The following is a 16,103-nucleotide window of genomic DNA, read 5'->3' on the forward strand; positions in this document are numbered from 1 at the left end:
AATAATGAGAATTTAAACAAGACCCAACCACTTTTTTTCAAATTCATTATCATATTTCATATCAAAGATTAGGTACTCCGTTCCACCCCGGGTTCCCCACCATGCACCATAGAGAAAAAACGGAGGCTGCGCCAATCCATTCGATTGAACATTTGTTAGTCTGTAGACCACATAAGACAATCTATGATCTTTGGCTATGGTATGAATTTGAAACATGGCGACTCTCAATATACGTGTTTATACAATTAGTCAGGCTGTGCATGTATATAATTTTTGATGTCGATGGCGTTGCTGGGGTTCGTGGTGTCATAATTTGAATTATTCCGCTTGTTTCATTAAACCACGAAAATGGAGATGGATTTTAAGAAAATGTGCCGTACTTGTATGTGCGAAGGACAAACAATGTTTCCTTTATTCGCGACGGAAAAGGATTTGCCGTCATTTCCTGAAATGATTATGACAATTGCTTCTGTCAGGGTATGGATAACTTAATTTATCTTTTTCTTAATGATTTATCGTTATTAATATCGAACACTGCCCTTGTAAATTAAAATAATATAATTTGTTTAGTTTATTTATTTTGCTAATGATACATTTAAGATGAGTTTTAAGTACTAATTATTGAATTTCGAAATTAATCAAACAAAATGTGTATTTCAACCATGTTGTAAATAATGGACCGCGTTGTTGATATTTAACTATAACTGTGTGTTAAATCACTTTGAAAAAAGTGTAATACGTAGTTGATAAAAACATTAACAAATTTTTATTTGATTTATTTATTTAATCCATGTTTTTCTTATAGATCTTTCGAAGTGATAGCTTACCTTGTCAGATCTGTATGCAGTGTATCACATTGTTAGATACTGCTATAAATTTTAAAAATTTATGCGAAAAGTCCGACACAATGTTTCGCGAGCACATAATCCGGAAAGCAGCTGACAGTGAAATATTAGAAATCCCCGTTAAACTAGAAACAGTTGGTGATGCAGCCTTCGATGCTGATGAATTGATATTGGAAAACGACTATGATGGAGATTTCTCAATATTCAAAACCGAACCTGATGTAATTGTTAAAGAAGAAAAATCTCCAATCAATGCTGAAGTAAAAAACAGTCCTCGTAAATGTATGTAATTCAATTTATTTGTATTGTCATCCAAATTTTGCCATACATCTATCTTGTAACTTGGTTGAGTTGAGATTCATTCTTTTGTCCCTTACTAAAAAGTAAATAAATTTTGGAAGAAGTCGAAACCTTTATTTTTCCTAATACAGTAAAACTTCGATATAACAGACTGATTGGGTTATGGAATGTCAGTTAAAGCCGGAAGTCCGTTTTATAAAAATGGGTTTAAAATAAATCAATTAAAAAAATATATATTTATTGTATTTAGATACAAATAAACAATACAAAACACAAACAAAATTTCTGTTTATTGTCTTCGGACACTCATTGTGACTGTTTGATATTGACGCGCTTGCTTTCGGTGCTTTGAAAACGGAATCAAATTTGTTTTTTTTTTTAAACTTTCTAAAATTACAAGAATTTGTAAAATATTGTTGAACCTCGTTGTCTGACGAATAGTCAATAAATGTTATTAGATCGTCGAGATGTGATCTTACCACTTAATTTTTGGCAGTGTTGTTGTTAACGGGACGGCATTGCTTCTCAAATTTTAGTGCCGAGACATATGATGTGATTATCATGGCCACTAAAAATTGTTCATGTAGCAAGACTTAAATTTAAGCATGCATAATATTAATAGGACTTTTTCAATTTCTTTTACATTTGACCGTTTTTTTTTGTCTGTTATATTCGAAGTTTGTTAAATATAGGTCTGTTATAATAGAGGTTTTACTGTAATATTGTATAATATATTGAGCGCTATTTTCGTGAAAACTATCATAAGGTGGCCTTAACTAAACTGTTAAATATGAATCTGTGATTTACTTAAGGGGGAAATATATGGAAATGAATTGGCGAAGAAATACATTTTTCCGAAATTCATATCATTCTCGCAGTTTCTAACTGTTGGTAGAAGAGCATTTCATTCCATCAACCTGCAACAGCAAATGCTCACCAAATTAAGTGCACTAATGCCAGCGAGTAAGATCGCTTTACCCGTGGCAATCGTAGTAGCCGATTGAAGCGTGAGACATCTATCAGCTGAGGTACACAGCTTTCTAGATACTCTGGAGCCGTATTATCCGTTGATTTATATGTAAGCAGACAAAGTTTATATTCTACCCTTTCGGGAAAGCATAACCAGTACAGTCAAAGTCTACATGAAAACTAACTTTTTTTAAATATTTCTGTAACCTTAACCTTTTTGTTCTTTTAAATGTTATTTTTGGATAAAAATTGATAAGATAAGAAATAGCTTTCGCAGTGTATTTTATATTTGACCCGTGATTTAAAAGGAATGATGCTTAAATACAGATGATCAAGCAAGATCTGCTTATGAATTTAACACTCGCAACAATTAAACCATGCAATGGCTTTGATGTTGAATTGAAGTCTAAGCAAAACTGACAACTTGTTTACGACCCAAGTCACTAGTTGAATTCGCCCGGGCTATAAGATCTTGTTTCACAATGCCAATGGGATTTTTGTTTTAAATACTTTGTGATATTGTAGAATGCTGTATGGTAACGTATTACAATTTTATATTCTGTGAAATACACAATGGTTATGAACTGTAGAAAGTTAAGTTAATTTCTTATGCAATTTAATCTGCAGCACAGTTCTTGCGATTTAAAAAATAATTTTCATACCTTAACCTTTTAACTACCAGATAAGTATTAAAATGGCAGTGCCTGCAATGCTGCAAATTTATTTTAGCAAAAATTGACATCTTGTCTGTTATAATTATTCCGCCAGAAGTGTCTGCTTGTTTGAATTTAACACAATTTAAAAAAAAAATCTTGGCTAGTAAAATTAGTAAGAAATTTGTTTATATAGATACAGATGTATGTGAATATGGATATGTGAGACTAAAATATAGAAAGATTTGTAAAAATGTGATATACTTTTGACATTTTTTAATTTAATATTTGTAATGATTTACAGGCAAAGTCTCGAAGTATTCTTGTTCGATTTGTGGTAAAACCTATATGGGCAATAAGTCTTTACGGCGACATATGAATACTCATAAAGGAGAAGGTTATCGGTGCAATCAGTGTAAAAGAGTTTTCTCCAGGAGGGATAATCTACGAAAGCATTTAATCAGTATTCATTCAGTTGCAGACATTGAATCAGCAATGAACTCTATATCAACAAAGGTACAAATACGTAGCATGCTTATTCTTCTTTTTATATTATCTGTAGATGAGCTTTTTAATAAATCATCGTAAGTTTTGAGAAATAAATGGAAGATAAATTTTTTAAACTCATAAATAATGAGCTTGATAATTATAAACATTGCTCTTATCACCCTTATCTGCATCCAGTGGTGCGTAGGAATGGATGCAGTATTAACTTGGACCTAGTACCCTGAAGGCTGCGTAATAAGTACTGCGCGTCAGGTACCGGACTGATATTCAAATTGCCTTTATAAAGATCATAATATCGTTCATATGTTGTTTACTTATATATTTTTAGGATATCAACAATAATTTTTATTTTGTTTTCAGCCTGTACTTAAATATGACTGTGAATTTTGCGGAGTAGACGCTCCCAGTAAAGTTTTAATGGCAAAACATATGCGGGCTTGTCATAAAGACAAACTTCCAAAAAGGAAAAACAGTGTTTTGAATAATTTGGATGGCTTGGACAGTTCTGATAGCAGTGAGGGTGATAATCCTGACACGGAAGACATTGACAGTGAAGTTGACAACCGGCGAACTGTAATTATAACAAAATAATTTTTAAACCGATTAGAGTGTTCTCTTAAGGTGGGGACTGACCGGAGTCATTTCGTCGTAACGTAACACATTACGATGCGAGCATTCGTGCGAGCAGTACAGCGAGCAGAGCTGCTTGCCGCTTGTTTACATTCTCCATTTGATGTCGGTTTTTCGGCAAATCCCTTTGAGTGTTCCGTTACGGCTCAATTTTAGGTTAGTACAGCTTTCCGAGAGCGACGCGAGCATATGTGTTGGATATCGTTCCAAGTTGAACCATGCGTAGTTTCTTGCAACTCTTTGCTACTATGGATAAGAAAAAAATATGTTTTATTCAAAAATATAAAGAACATTAAATTTTATGGGATCCCTCTCACGCTGACCATTACCATAAAATAAAAAAAGACACGTGGGTCGAATTAGCATCATCAGCCGAAACTCAAGTGGAAGTAAAAAAATCAAAAAATTAGTAAAGAAAATTACAAGCTTAATAGCTTCTCTGAGGAAGAAAAGACAAAAACAAAAAAATCCAGTAACAATTATTTATTTTTCTTCATCTGGAGTAAGCTGTAATTTATCATATTAAAATCACAGAACCAAGCATCACGTTTTCGTCGTCCGACATTTCAACTAAAAATGCAAAAAGGATATAAACGTTTTAACAAATATGGAGCACAGTCGAGCAGTTGTGTTCCAAAGTCGGTAATGCCGTGACGTGATATGCTCACTGCGAATCTTGCGTTATGATGAAATGCTCCGGTCAGTCCCCACCTTTACAAGTCTTTGAGCAGGCAACAGCGTTACAGTTTGCATTTGGCGATGATTTCTTGTTAGTGAAAAAGCTGTTCGCATTACTAAATAGTCCTTGTATATTTCTCATTTATTTTAATCTACTTTATGTAATATTCTCTTATTTTTTAGGAATAGTCATTTCTTTCAAAACTTACCAAACTTTCTTTGAATCTTAACTTCATTGATTTTTCATTCATAATATGTGAGGCTAGTTCCAGAAGTATTTGACCCAACGAGTAAAGCACAATTTGTTTCTTTCTTTATTTTTGGACATATTTTCCTTTTAGCTTGATACACTTCCCAGCGATATATAATAGTTTTCAATCCCCTGTTTATATTGAGAACCGTCCAACTTCTAAAATGGCTAGTGACTGTAGACTCCACCTTTTCATTGTTTGATTTTTTTTACCGCATCATAAAATATTTGTTAGTTGTTTCTTTAGCTTGTTGGATATTAAATTAGACATATTGTTTACACAAGGTGGGCCAGGTAACGGCGAGTGGTGGTGGCGCGGTGGCTACAATCAAGGAGGAGAAGGGGGAGGGTGAAGACCCTTCGCATTTAGTTCTGGAGGTGCGCTACCAGTGCTCGCTGTGCGGGGCCAATTACCAGAACCAGCACTCCTACGCGGCCCACATGACCAAGCACTCGGGACCCATGCCCAAAGGCCAGACTGACTTCAGGTAATGCCATTCTTATCCATTGAGAAAGTGTTTATTTTGTAAATATCTATTTGATGGTACAATACCAAAATGTGAATAATGTGGTTGTCAATCATAGGTAGAACGGTAAATATTACATTGTATGTAGTGATCACTTAAATTCGGTAATGACCCACCTCAAATAGACTAGTTCATCTATGTTGAGATATCGATAAAAATCTTCATATAAATAACTCCAGAGTGGAGCAAATCCAGTATTAGTTAACAAAAATCTGGACACACTCAAGTAGTTGTATGAGTATTTGTGACAATTTTTGTACAAAATGGATGATTTTCAGTATTCATTTGAGTGGATTCACTTGAAATAATAATATTACACATTCAAAGCTCAACAGTTACGTAATGACAGTCTTACAAACAAATCGACCCAGCATTAACACCAATTTGTTAAAAGTTTCTTCTTCTAACCCTTTTGCGTACCACTTTATCATCGTAGGTATTACGCTAACAAAAGCCGTTTCCAATTATTATAAAGACAGATACTTACATATCATATCTACCATCCATAATACAATTTGTTATTATTGTTGGCGTGATATAGGGTGATGACGCGCAATAAACCCCGTAATTGTAAATCAAAGAAAATTGGAATATTTATTGGCATCAAGTGCAATTAGTACACATGGAAATAATGTGTGGAAAATGATATCGGCCATTTACTTCCTTGTCTCATTCCACCGATGGTTTTTGGATACTTGGCATTATTGAGAACATAACCCAAACATTAAGAAATACACTCAGACCTCGCTTTGCGTCGTTTCACTTTGTGTTTTTTCGAAGTTGAGTCATTGCTGAATTAAGACTCATTTTCGCTGTGCATTGTTGTTTTTTCGAATTGCGTTAATATTACACCACGGAGGCAGGCAAAAGTTTAGTTGATTATTTACATTGGACATTATTAATAGTGTAATTATTGTTGATTTTTTTCTCTGTAAATGCTTTTTGTAAAGCCATATGCTTTCTGAATTAAACTAACTACGCATGCGTGGAAATAGTTATTTGGTTTTGTTGTGGGAGGCAAAATAAAATCTGCACTTATGATTAACTAGCAACCTATAGCAAATCCACTAATCAAAATTTCGATATATTGGCCGCATATACAGTCATATGACAATTTTTATGGCCACCCTCAATTTCGGTAAAACCGTGGTAAAGTATGAATTTTTTATATTTAATGAAATTTTTTTTCCTAAAAAGTTATCACAAAATATAATGTAGGTTTCTATTGAAAAACAAAACACATTTCACTTAAATAAAAAATTATTACGAAAATTGGTAAACAGAATTAATATTTTGTTCTTCCCTGTTTTGCGTCTATTACCGCCTGGACTCTTCGGCATGCTCACAACACAATTTCGTGCCATTTCTTTAAGTCCTTTTTTAGCAACTTCAAAACATTCTCTATTGGATCAAGGTCTTTCGCGTATACTTACAAAGCACACCACACGCGCACAAACAGAAACGTTTGTGTATTGGTGATTTTATTCCCGGTTTTTTCACAAATTATTTATATCCGTCGCTGCAAATGAATACCTTTATATTAAAATACTTTTATGTAATACATAATTATATCACGGAGGAATACAAAATTCTGAGCCCGTATCTATTGTATTTTATATTGATATTCTCATTTTAAAAGTAAAATTGTAGTAAATACTAAATAAAACATAAAAAGGTTAAAAAATTAAAAGATGCAATTTATCCACAGCATCTATGAATGGAACATGGTTAGAGGCAAGTTATTTGTGTTAAAAGCAGTGAGTTTATTTGAAATGAAAATTCACCATTCACTTACACTCTTTGGCGGGAAACAGGGATATGCTTTTATCAATTATTTTTTTAAAGAAAAATGTAATTTTGTTTCAGGTGTAATATTTGTCCAAAAATTTTTGAAAAAAGAAAAAATTTGAAGCAACACATTCTCATTCACAACAAAGAAAAAGCAAATAAGTGTACACTTTGTCACAGGTAATAATTATTATATATGATTTTAAAACTGGAAAATAGATGAAAAAAAACAGTAAAAATCATAGAATAGATATAGAAGTAAGAAACATTCTACTAAATGTTAATTTTCAAATATAAATAAGAAAAAAAACGTAGGGATCAATAATGAATTACAAGTCAATGTGAATTTATTTTATAAATTCATTTGTACACCAAGCTTCGCATGGGATACATTCTGACAACCTCCTCATGCAAAGTGTTAAGTGGTAATTTGATAGATTAATGAATCCATCAGCAACTCAACAAAAAGAAATCACTGTCGTCATCTGATGTTCAATCCAACGCATAGACACATTTCTCCAAGGAAATAATCCTATGTTAACAGTCCGTGCCATGGCATCAAAGAAAGAGTTTAAGTACAATTCAGGGGTAATGAGGTTGGTGTATCGATTTACAATGTTGTATCTCCAGCAATTGATTTTTTCCATGGCTGTATTGGTTTAGGTTTTGTGGAAACAAGTGCCAGTGATTTACCTTACTGGAGAATTGTATTACTTTCAAAAGTTAAGCTTCTTGGAATAACTCAATTGAGTGATATTTTTGTACTATTTTAAAAGGCTTGAAATATTTTTACTATGCATGTTTCTTATTTATTTAGATTTTCCACGAGTTGACAATTTGATTTCATTCAAATCATCTATTCTCCAAAAATAAGATCACAAGTTTTTAATACCTACATATTTGAGATGTAGCAATGTTAAAGTAATAAACTGTTCTGTTTTGAATAATGTTTAATTTCAGAGCATTCACTAGACCAGATCAGCTAATTCTACACATGAACAATCACACTGGTAAAAAACGCCACCAATGTGCTCATTGTGATAAAGGTTGTTATTTCAGTTTTATTTCTAAATACAATTGCCTTATAATGTTATTTCAGTATTATGCTAACTCCTAAATTTTTGCTTTAGGTTTCAATATGCTTTCAACTCTAAAAGATCACTTACGAACCCACAGTGGAGAAAAGCCTTTCTTGTGTTCAATTTGCGGAAAAGGTATTCCTAATTGATTCAATTTTGTAGGCATATTTTTACAATCGCTTATTTACCTGTTGAAATGATTTGACTTGTTTACTTATTTGCATTATGGCAGTAGTAATGATAAATGGTGTAATAATCTAGGCAAAATATATCAGTAAAAATCCTAGTATCCTAGTAAAAGTCTTGGAAATATTATTGAGTTAACCAATTTATTATTGCGCTCCGGATGATTCTATTACATCAGGCCTTACTGTTTGTTATCACAACACAAAGTTTATTCATGAAAAATTTAAATTAATCAGGTACATGTAAAATTTTAGGCTTTACGCAGAATACCAACTTGAAGCAGCATCTCATGAGACATTCGGCAATAAAGCCATTTACGTGTGGAACATGCCACGCTAAATTTGTATCCAAAGGTGAACTTGATGCACATTTAAGAAAACATACGGGAGACCATCCTTTCGTTTGTGACACTTGTGGTACAGGTTTTACTACTTCTAGCTCTTTGGTAAGTTCTTTGTTTCTATTAAAAAATAAATTACACGGACTGCACTATAAAAAATATCTAATATTAACTTGTTGGTTTTTTCTTTAAATTATTTAAAATTAATTTTTTTTATCCAGCTTTTTTATCCATTCAAGGTCATTACATTATTATGATATTTTTTGATTTTTATTTAATAATTTGAGAAACAACTAATTCTGAGTCCAGTATAATGCATCAGACTTTTACAGCGTGCATTTTTAAATACTTCGCTGAAAACAGCAAAATTTGTTGATCAGACTGATGATGTCATTAATGACGAATTACGATCACCGGTCAAATAAAATAAAATTGAAAAAAAACATATAGTTGTTGTTTTATTATATTTTATGAAAATTCCTTATGCTTTGCAAAAATTCACTAATATTTAATCAAGATTGAAAAATTATTACCCAAAAATATGCAAAAACACTAATATTGTTTAGTATCCTCAAATTTTAATTGCGTTGAGCATTGATTTTTCAGATAGTAAAAATTTATTTCACCTATGTTATTTAAATTGAATGCGATTTTTGGAAATTATTCCGTTTTTATGTACAGGTGAAACATAAAAGAATCCACTCTGGAGAGCGTCCATACGGGTGTGATTTGTGCCCCCTACGGTTTACTGCTCTCGGTACTCTTAAAAACCACAGACGGACCCACACTGGTGAAAAACCTTTTGCCTGCACACATTGTACCAGAGCTTTTGCCCAAAAAAGTGATTTGGTAAGTTACTGTGTAATAAATTTCTAGAAATATATTTTTTTCATCAATATTAGAACCCAGTGGCAAACTGTGGTTTTTGAAGTGAAACTTTTTTAGGGACGGTAGGGTAAATTGGTCTGGATTAGATGAAATAGTGAAACACTTTCCCTTTTCCAAATTTAACCGGCAGTTGGAAGGAAAGAGTGGAAGAATCGTTACTACTCGCATACATAGCAAGCCGTAGGCGCTTGCATATTACATTGTGTATTAGCTGAACAAACATAACCTCACAACGACTTCAAACATCCTGGTTTCACCGATAGCGTCGTTAGGTGAAGATACAGTAAGTGTTATGGAGAATTTGAATGCCAATAACTCAGGAGTGGCATCAACAAGTGAAAATACATGCGGGATAAGAGATCAATAAAATTAACCTAATACAGCTGAGCCAGCTGAAATATTAACAATATAGTAATATTAACAATATGTAAAACCTGTTGATCCTCTCGGTATTCAGAAAACTCGTAGTCTAAATTATCTGTATCACACTTCAACTATCATAAATCCAAAATTTCTTTTTGAAAGACCGAAATAATGGAGATTGAAAAATAATAGAAATACTTAATTTAATTATGAGAGATCTCTTCAATTCAATTCCACATAACCATTTTCTAATCCTGAAATGATAAAATCGCCAACAAGTGCAAATAGCAAATGCATAAAATCAACTATTTTTAGAACTAAAAAAGTTTCACTTTTAACACGCGAGAGTCTCATGCATAATTTTCTTATATATAAAATGAATTGCGGCTGTTTTATTGATAAATACACAGGTTAATAAGCGATTATTAAAAATAATACATGAAACATAAAAATAATTACAGGTTAATAATTTTCTTATATATAAAATGAATTGCGGCTGTTTTATTGATAAATACACAGGTTAATAAGCGATTATTAAAAATAATACATGAAACATAAAAAAATGCCTTCACATTAAAGCTTAGAACCCAGGTCAACAGTGCAGGAGCAGACCGTTTTCTTAATGACGCTGTCGTCACAACTTAACGGAGTGAGAAATTTGATTAAATTTCATAGATTTTTATTATATCAGGCTGTTTTGGCTAATTACTGTTCATAATCGAGCTCAACAATTTAAATGATATATTAATTAATATACTGAAAATTCTTCACATGATGTTCTAGAGGATTCCAAACATTTAATATAAATGATATTTAGTGTTTAAATACAATTTTCAAAGAATTTATTGACAGCTTGGCTGCCATCAATAACTTATTGTTTTTATACCATACTCTTCTATAATTACATTAATAAGGACCTGTTTGAAATAAAATCTTGCTCTGAAAGAAATAAGTGATATGTTTGGAATTAATCTCCCAATTTCAAAAATAAATCTATAATTACATTTTCTTTTTATTCAAAACTCATGGTTGTCCTGTGTATATTATTATATTCAGTTTTATATAAAATGATAATAAGGAGAAAAATGTTGAATTGAATCCATAACATATAAGTTATAAATGTAATATGAATACATGTAAATATGTATATATATATATATATATACTTTATGTATTTTCAGATATCTTTTGTCTATTTTCCATAACAAGTGTGCGATTAAAAAAAACCATTCAATTTAGGGGTAATTTTTAATATTCTTTTTGCGTAGCGTTCCTTTTTTACTCTTGTGATTTTTCATCGCTGCTGTTAGAAATTTTAATGAACTACATTGAATATGAAACATGATATTAACCTCCTTCCCTAAACTACCTTTTTCCTTTGCCTTCCTTATTATCATCAATTTGTAATTTATGTTTTTTTTTAATGTTCAATTACTGTCTACCCTCTGATTGCAATCAGCTATATATGGTATCAAACGTTTTGATCAATATCACTAGTCTGTTTTTGGTTGCTTGGGAGATATTGCTTTTTAGCAATAAGCCCGCCAATGTACTCATTTCTTTTCTGTACATGAAGTTTAAATAAATAAATAAAGAAGTAAATATTGTGTGTTTTTATTTTCAGGTATCTCATATAAGGACCCATACTGGAGAAAGGCCATATGTTTGTTCGACGTGTGGTGCACCTTATCAGCAGTCTTCAGCCTTGAAAGCGCATATCAAGGCCCATCACCCACTGACTAATAATGGTTACTAATATTTTAGTCTACTTTTTCATGTTTTACAAATTGTATAATATTCACACATGTTAAATATTATATAATTTTAATAGAAAATAAGAATATGTATAGGTATTCCCGAAAAATTATATTCTGAAAATCAAAATTTAGTATAAAGTAAAGTGGAACCTCTCATAACGAACAAAAAAAATGTGAAAAAGTTGCTCCCAAACGAGCAATGTTTCCTATAACGAGTAACGGAGAAAGGGCAAGTCCCTTTTTCACAACATTAACTTGTGAACCGGGACTTTCGCGGCTTGGTAAGGAGGTTCACCAAGAGGACCCTCACTTCAGCAATATCAGATATTGAAGACCTTGTGAAAGAGTACAGCCAAGAGCTGACCACCGAAGAGCTCATGGAGTTGCATCGTGTTTCGCAGCAAGAGATTATGGAGAAAAGTTTGTTAGTGGAGGAAGAAGTAGCAGAGCAAAAATCTTCTAGCACAATAAGAGAAATGCTGAAAGCATGGAAAACTGTTGCATCGTACATTAAGAAGCATCACCCTTATAAGGAGGTGGCTATTCGTGCTACAAATTTATTCAATGATAATGCTGTGATATATTTTCGCCAAATTTTGAAGCGTCGGCAAAAACAAATGTCTTAAAACAGTTTTCTAATTAAAAGGGATTATTTATTTGTCATAAATTCACGTTTTGTTTCAAATCTTAATTTTATTCCAATTTTTGACACTCCTCAACAATTTAGTAAGTAATTTTATATGAATAAATGTTTAAAAAAAATTCATATAAAAAATAAGTTTTCTTTTGGCCTGGAATGCATTATCGTATTTTACATTGATTTGTATTTGGACAAGGACAACACCAATCCCAAGAAATGCTCACCGTGCAACTGGGTGCTTCTCATCCGGCCATTTCCAAGCGCTTGCATGCCATGGGAAAGATTCAGATCGGGAAGTGGGTGCCTCACGAATTGGACGAAAGGCAATGACAGAATGATGACACAACACCTACGCAATGTAGCTTATACATAACTAATGAAAGTGTTTTTTACATCAAATTGTTACTGGTGATAAATAGTGTATATTATTCAACAATCCCAAGTGCGTAAAGTTGTGGGTCGACTGCAGCGAACCAACTACTTCGTCCTCCAGACTGGATCACTCTGGAAAAAACAACGCAGCATGTTTGGTGGGATCAGAAGGGTATCGTCTACTATAAGCTGATAAAGCTAGGAGGAACTGTCAATCCTCATTGTTACCTTAAATGATTGGTCAAACTCCCGATTACCAGCAAAGACATAAGAGGCTAATTTTCCTCCACGATGACGCACCGTCACTTATATCAACTTTCATTCACAACTACAGTATCTACTCAATGAATTAGGGCCACGCAGAATTTCGCGCAATTTCTCAATTCAAACAGGAATAACTCAGAGAAAACCTTGAATAAAACAACATTGAATTTTATTTACACATGAACACTTTATTACGCTTAAATTACGCATATTTTTTCATATAAATATAGTTAGTATTTAGTATTTCCACCTTTGGCAGAAATAACTGCCTCAATTGTTTTTGGCATACTTAAAATGCACTGTTTTATCATGTTTTTTATTTCTTCGTCTTCTGACCAAATTTTTTGAATATTTTTTTTTAGACAGTCTACTGTCGGATTTGGAAATGAGTATACCTTATTTTTTAACATGATCCATACGTTTTCTATAGGATTAAGGTCCGGAGAATTTCCAGGCCAGGGGAGCAAAGGCAGATTTTTGTTAGACAAAAATTTTATTATTGATTTAGCCCGGTGGCAAGGTGCCCCATCCTGCATGAAGGTGTATGGACCTTCTGTTGGGTCGAGTGTGGTAGAAGGGCAATAAAATTCGTTCGAGGACCTGCTTATAGGAATTTTGGTTCATTGTTCCTTCCACGAAAAACAACGGCCCAGGTAAATTGTTAATAATACATGACCATATCATTGTTGCAGGGGGGTGTTTGATAACTTTTATCACACAGGCCTCATTGTAACGTTCCATTGGTGTTCTCCTGATGAATCGACGGCTCTCTGTCACGGCTTCTAACCGGCACTCATCACTAAAGATGACCTGAAAAATAATGAAAATTTAAGTTTAATTCAAACATATAAGTTTATTTACTAAAATGATATGTTGAAAATTCAGTTTAAATAAATACCTTTTTCCAATCATCTACCGAGTAATTTCTATGTAGCCTGGCCCATTTTAATCGATCCGCTTTCATTCGTGGTGTCAATTTTGGTACTTTTACAGGGCGCCTGCATTTCAGATTTACTTCGTAAAAACGTCGCCTCAGTGTTGATACCGATATATTTATACCCTCTTCTTCCAATTTTATTTTTAATGTTTTTGCTGATGCACTACGGTTTTCTAAGGTACTTTGAACGATTTTTCGATCAGTCCTCGGTGTTGTTTTTCTAATTCTACGACAGTTCTTTCGCCGATTGCTGGTGGCGGGTGACTGATTTTTTATTGATTTTGAAATTCTGTCCACTGTTTGACGAGAAACGTTTTCTTTTTTTGAAATTTCTCTATTAGATAGTATTCCTAATTTCAGTAGCACTATAACACTAGACTTTTTTTCCTCAGAAATGTCTTTACTTTTTCCCATTTCGTCCTTTTCAAAAAAAACACTTGTGTTTACAAAAAAAAATTATATTTTATGAACTAAAATTAAAAATTAAGTTTTTTTCACAAGACACGATAACTATATAACCTCTTTGAACAAAACAACAACCAAAACTCAAGAAACTTCACTAATAAATGAGATAGGACTATTTTTTGAACTTTCAACTATCTGTCTACCTGTGCTAATTAGGGACCTTTCTCAGAAAAAGGGTTTGAAATTTTGTAAAGGGTTAAATAATCCAGGTATATTTTACATATTATTGAAAGTAATATACATGATATTAGATATCAATAGAAAACTTAAAGTATTTATGTAAAATAAATATAATAATCCAAAAGATTTCAGAGTATTCAAAAAAATAATGGGTGGCCCTAATTCATTGAGTAGATACTGTACCTGGAAGCACTCATCTGGGAGGTCCTACCCCACCCGTCTTATTCACCAGACTCGGCCTTTTCCGACTACTCTAGTATTTGTTGATGAGCCGTATATTTGCTGAGCAGCATTTTATTCATATGAAGACATCCGAAAATGGCTTGATAACTTGTTTGCTTCACTGAGAACTTTTATTGGCAGGGTATTTATAATTTGCCAGAAAGATGGGAAAATGTATAGCTAGTGAGTGCCAATACTTCGAATCAACCATTTCTTATTTTTCATTAAGTATTTTTGTGTTTTTCTTCACAAAAAATAAAAAAAATTTAAGTTACAGACCCGGTACTTACATTATACACAAAGCTTATCAGTATAGTGAAAGTGTAATGCTATGATACAGCCAGTCACAAGTATAAGTTTGTCACATGAGCGCTTGTTTGTTTAATACACTATTTGGGGGGAAAAATTTATAATGTTTTTTTTCTGAAGCATATGTTATCTTTTTGGGTTATGAGTATTTAGATCTAAAATATTGATTGATTAATTTTTTTCTTCTAAATGGTATATTGAGATGTTATTTAATATTTTATTATAACTACAATATATATTTCTTATCTGCTTACAGGTGACAAAATGTCATTACAACCTGGGGATCATCTATCGGCACATTCTTCAGATCGTGATGTATGTGTGGTGTTTAAATCATCTCTTGACAACTCCCAAAGTCCGGTCTTCGTTAATACAGATTCGGATAATAAATTTTCAATCGAATAGTGACAATTAATTATTAACGTTCAATGCATTCGCAACCGAAAGGATTTAAATATACGTACACCTATACACTGTTTGATCAAATGGTTGTTTTTTGTAAAGCATCTTTTGGCATTTTCCATGCCGAATAAATTAAACAATATTCGCCATTTACATACAAATGTAATTAGTGAATCCTTGAATTATGACTTTATTGATCTTTTGATTTATAGATTTAGGAAGAAATTTTTAATAAAAAAAAACCCCAAAGAATCTACAGAAAATTTAAGAATTATTTTTAAATCATATTGATCAAAGTTTGTTTTTACTTCATTAAATTTTTGGCAGAATTTGTGTATCTAACAATTCGTTTATCAGATAATTGAGTATTAACCTGTCCGGGGGAGAGTTTATGTGGACAAAACTATCTACGGAGTGTTTTCTATTTTTTTTTTTTTTTTACTTTTTATACTTTTATATCATAGTCAATCCTATATGCAATATATTTTATTGAAAAAAATTGTATTTATACCAGTAAACATCATAACTTATATAAAAATTATTGATGTTTCA

The 16,103-nt window shown here is 32.3% G+C and overlaps 1 protein-coding gene across 1 annotated transcript; it reads left to right on the plus strand.

Annotated features, from left to right (window-relative positions):
• Nucleotides 1–203: 203 nt before the first annotated feature.
• Nucleotides 204–15,800, plus strand: LOC148305797 (uncharacterized). The gene is made up of 12 exons (XM_088266080.1): nucleotides 204–477; nucleotides 806–1,127; nucleotides 3,072–3,283; nucleotides 3,635–3,847; nucleotides 5,118–5,320; nucleotides 7,226–7,327; nucleotides 8,108–8,193; nucleotides 8,278–8,361; nucleotides 8,667–8,857; nucleotides 9,434–9,601; nucleotides 11,628–11,751; nucleotides 15,406–15,800. Exons 1-12 carry the CDS (start codon nucleotides 349–351, stop codon nucleotides 15,552–15,554), a joined length of 1,983 nt encoding a protein of 660 aa, XP_088122206.1. The 5' UTR covers nucleotides 204–348; the 3' UTR covers nucleotides 15,555–15,800.
• The last annotated feature ends 303 nt before the right edge of the window (nucleotides 15,801–16,103 follow it).

This window comes from Brachycentrus maculatus, unplaced genomic scaffold, assembly GCF_059751285.1.
Source record: "Brachycentrus maculatus isolate JH-2025_06_01 unplaced genomic scaffold, ASM5975128v1 h1tg000261l, whole genome shotgun sequence".
NCBI lineage: Eukaryota > Metazoa > Arthropoda > Insecta > Trichoptera > Brachycentridae > Brachycentrus > Brachycentrus maculatus.

What these genes read in the sequence shown, in the direction of transcription:
- LOC148305797 (XM_088266080.1), top strand. Translation starts at nt 349, where the DNA reads ATGGAGATGGATTTTAAGAAAATGTGCCGTACTTGTATGTGCGAAGGA. An exon ending in TGAACTCTATATCAACAAAG is followed by an intron (nt 3,284 to 3,634) that starts GTACAAATACGT and finishes TTTTGTTTTCAG; the next exon opens with CCTGTACTTAAATATGACTG. An exon ending in AAGTTGACAACCGGCGAACT is followed by an intron (nt 3,848 to 5,117) that starts GTAATTATAACA and finishes TGTTTACACAAG; the next exon opens with GTGGGCCAGGTAACGGCGAG.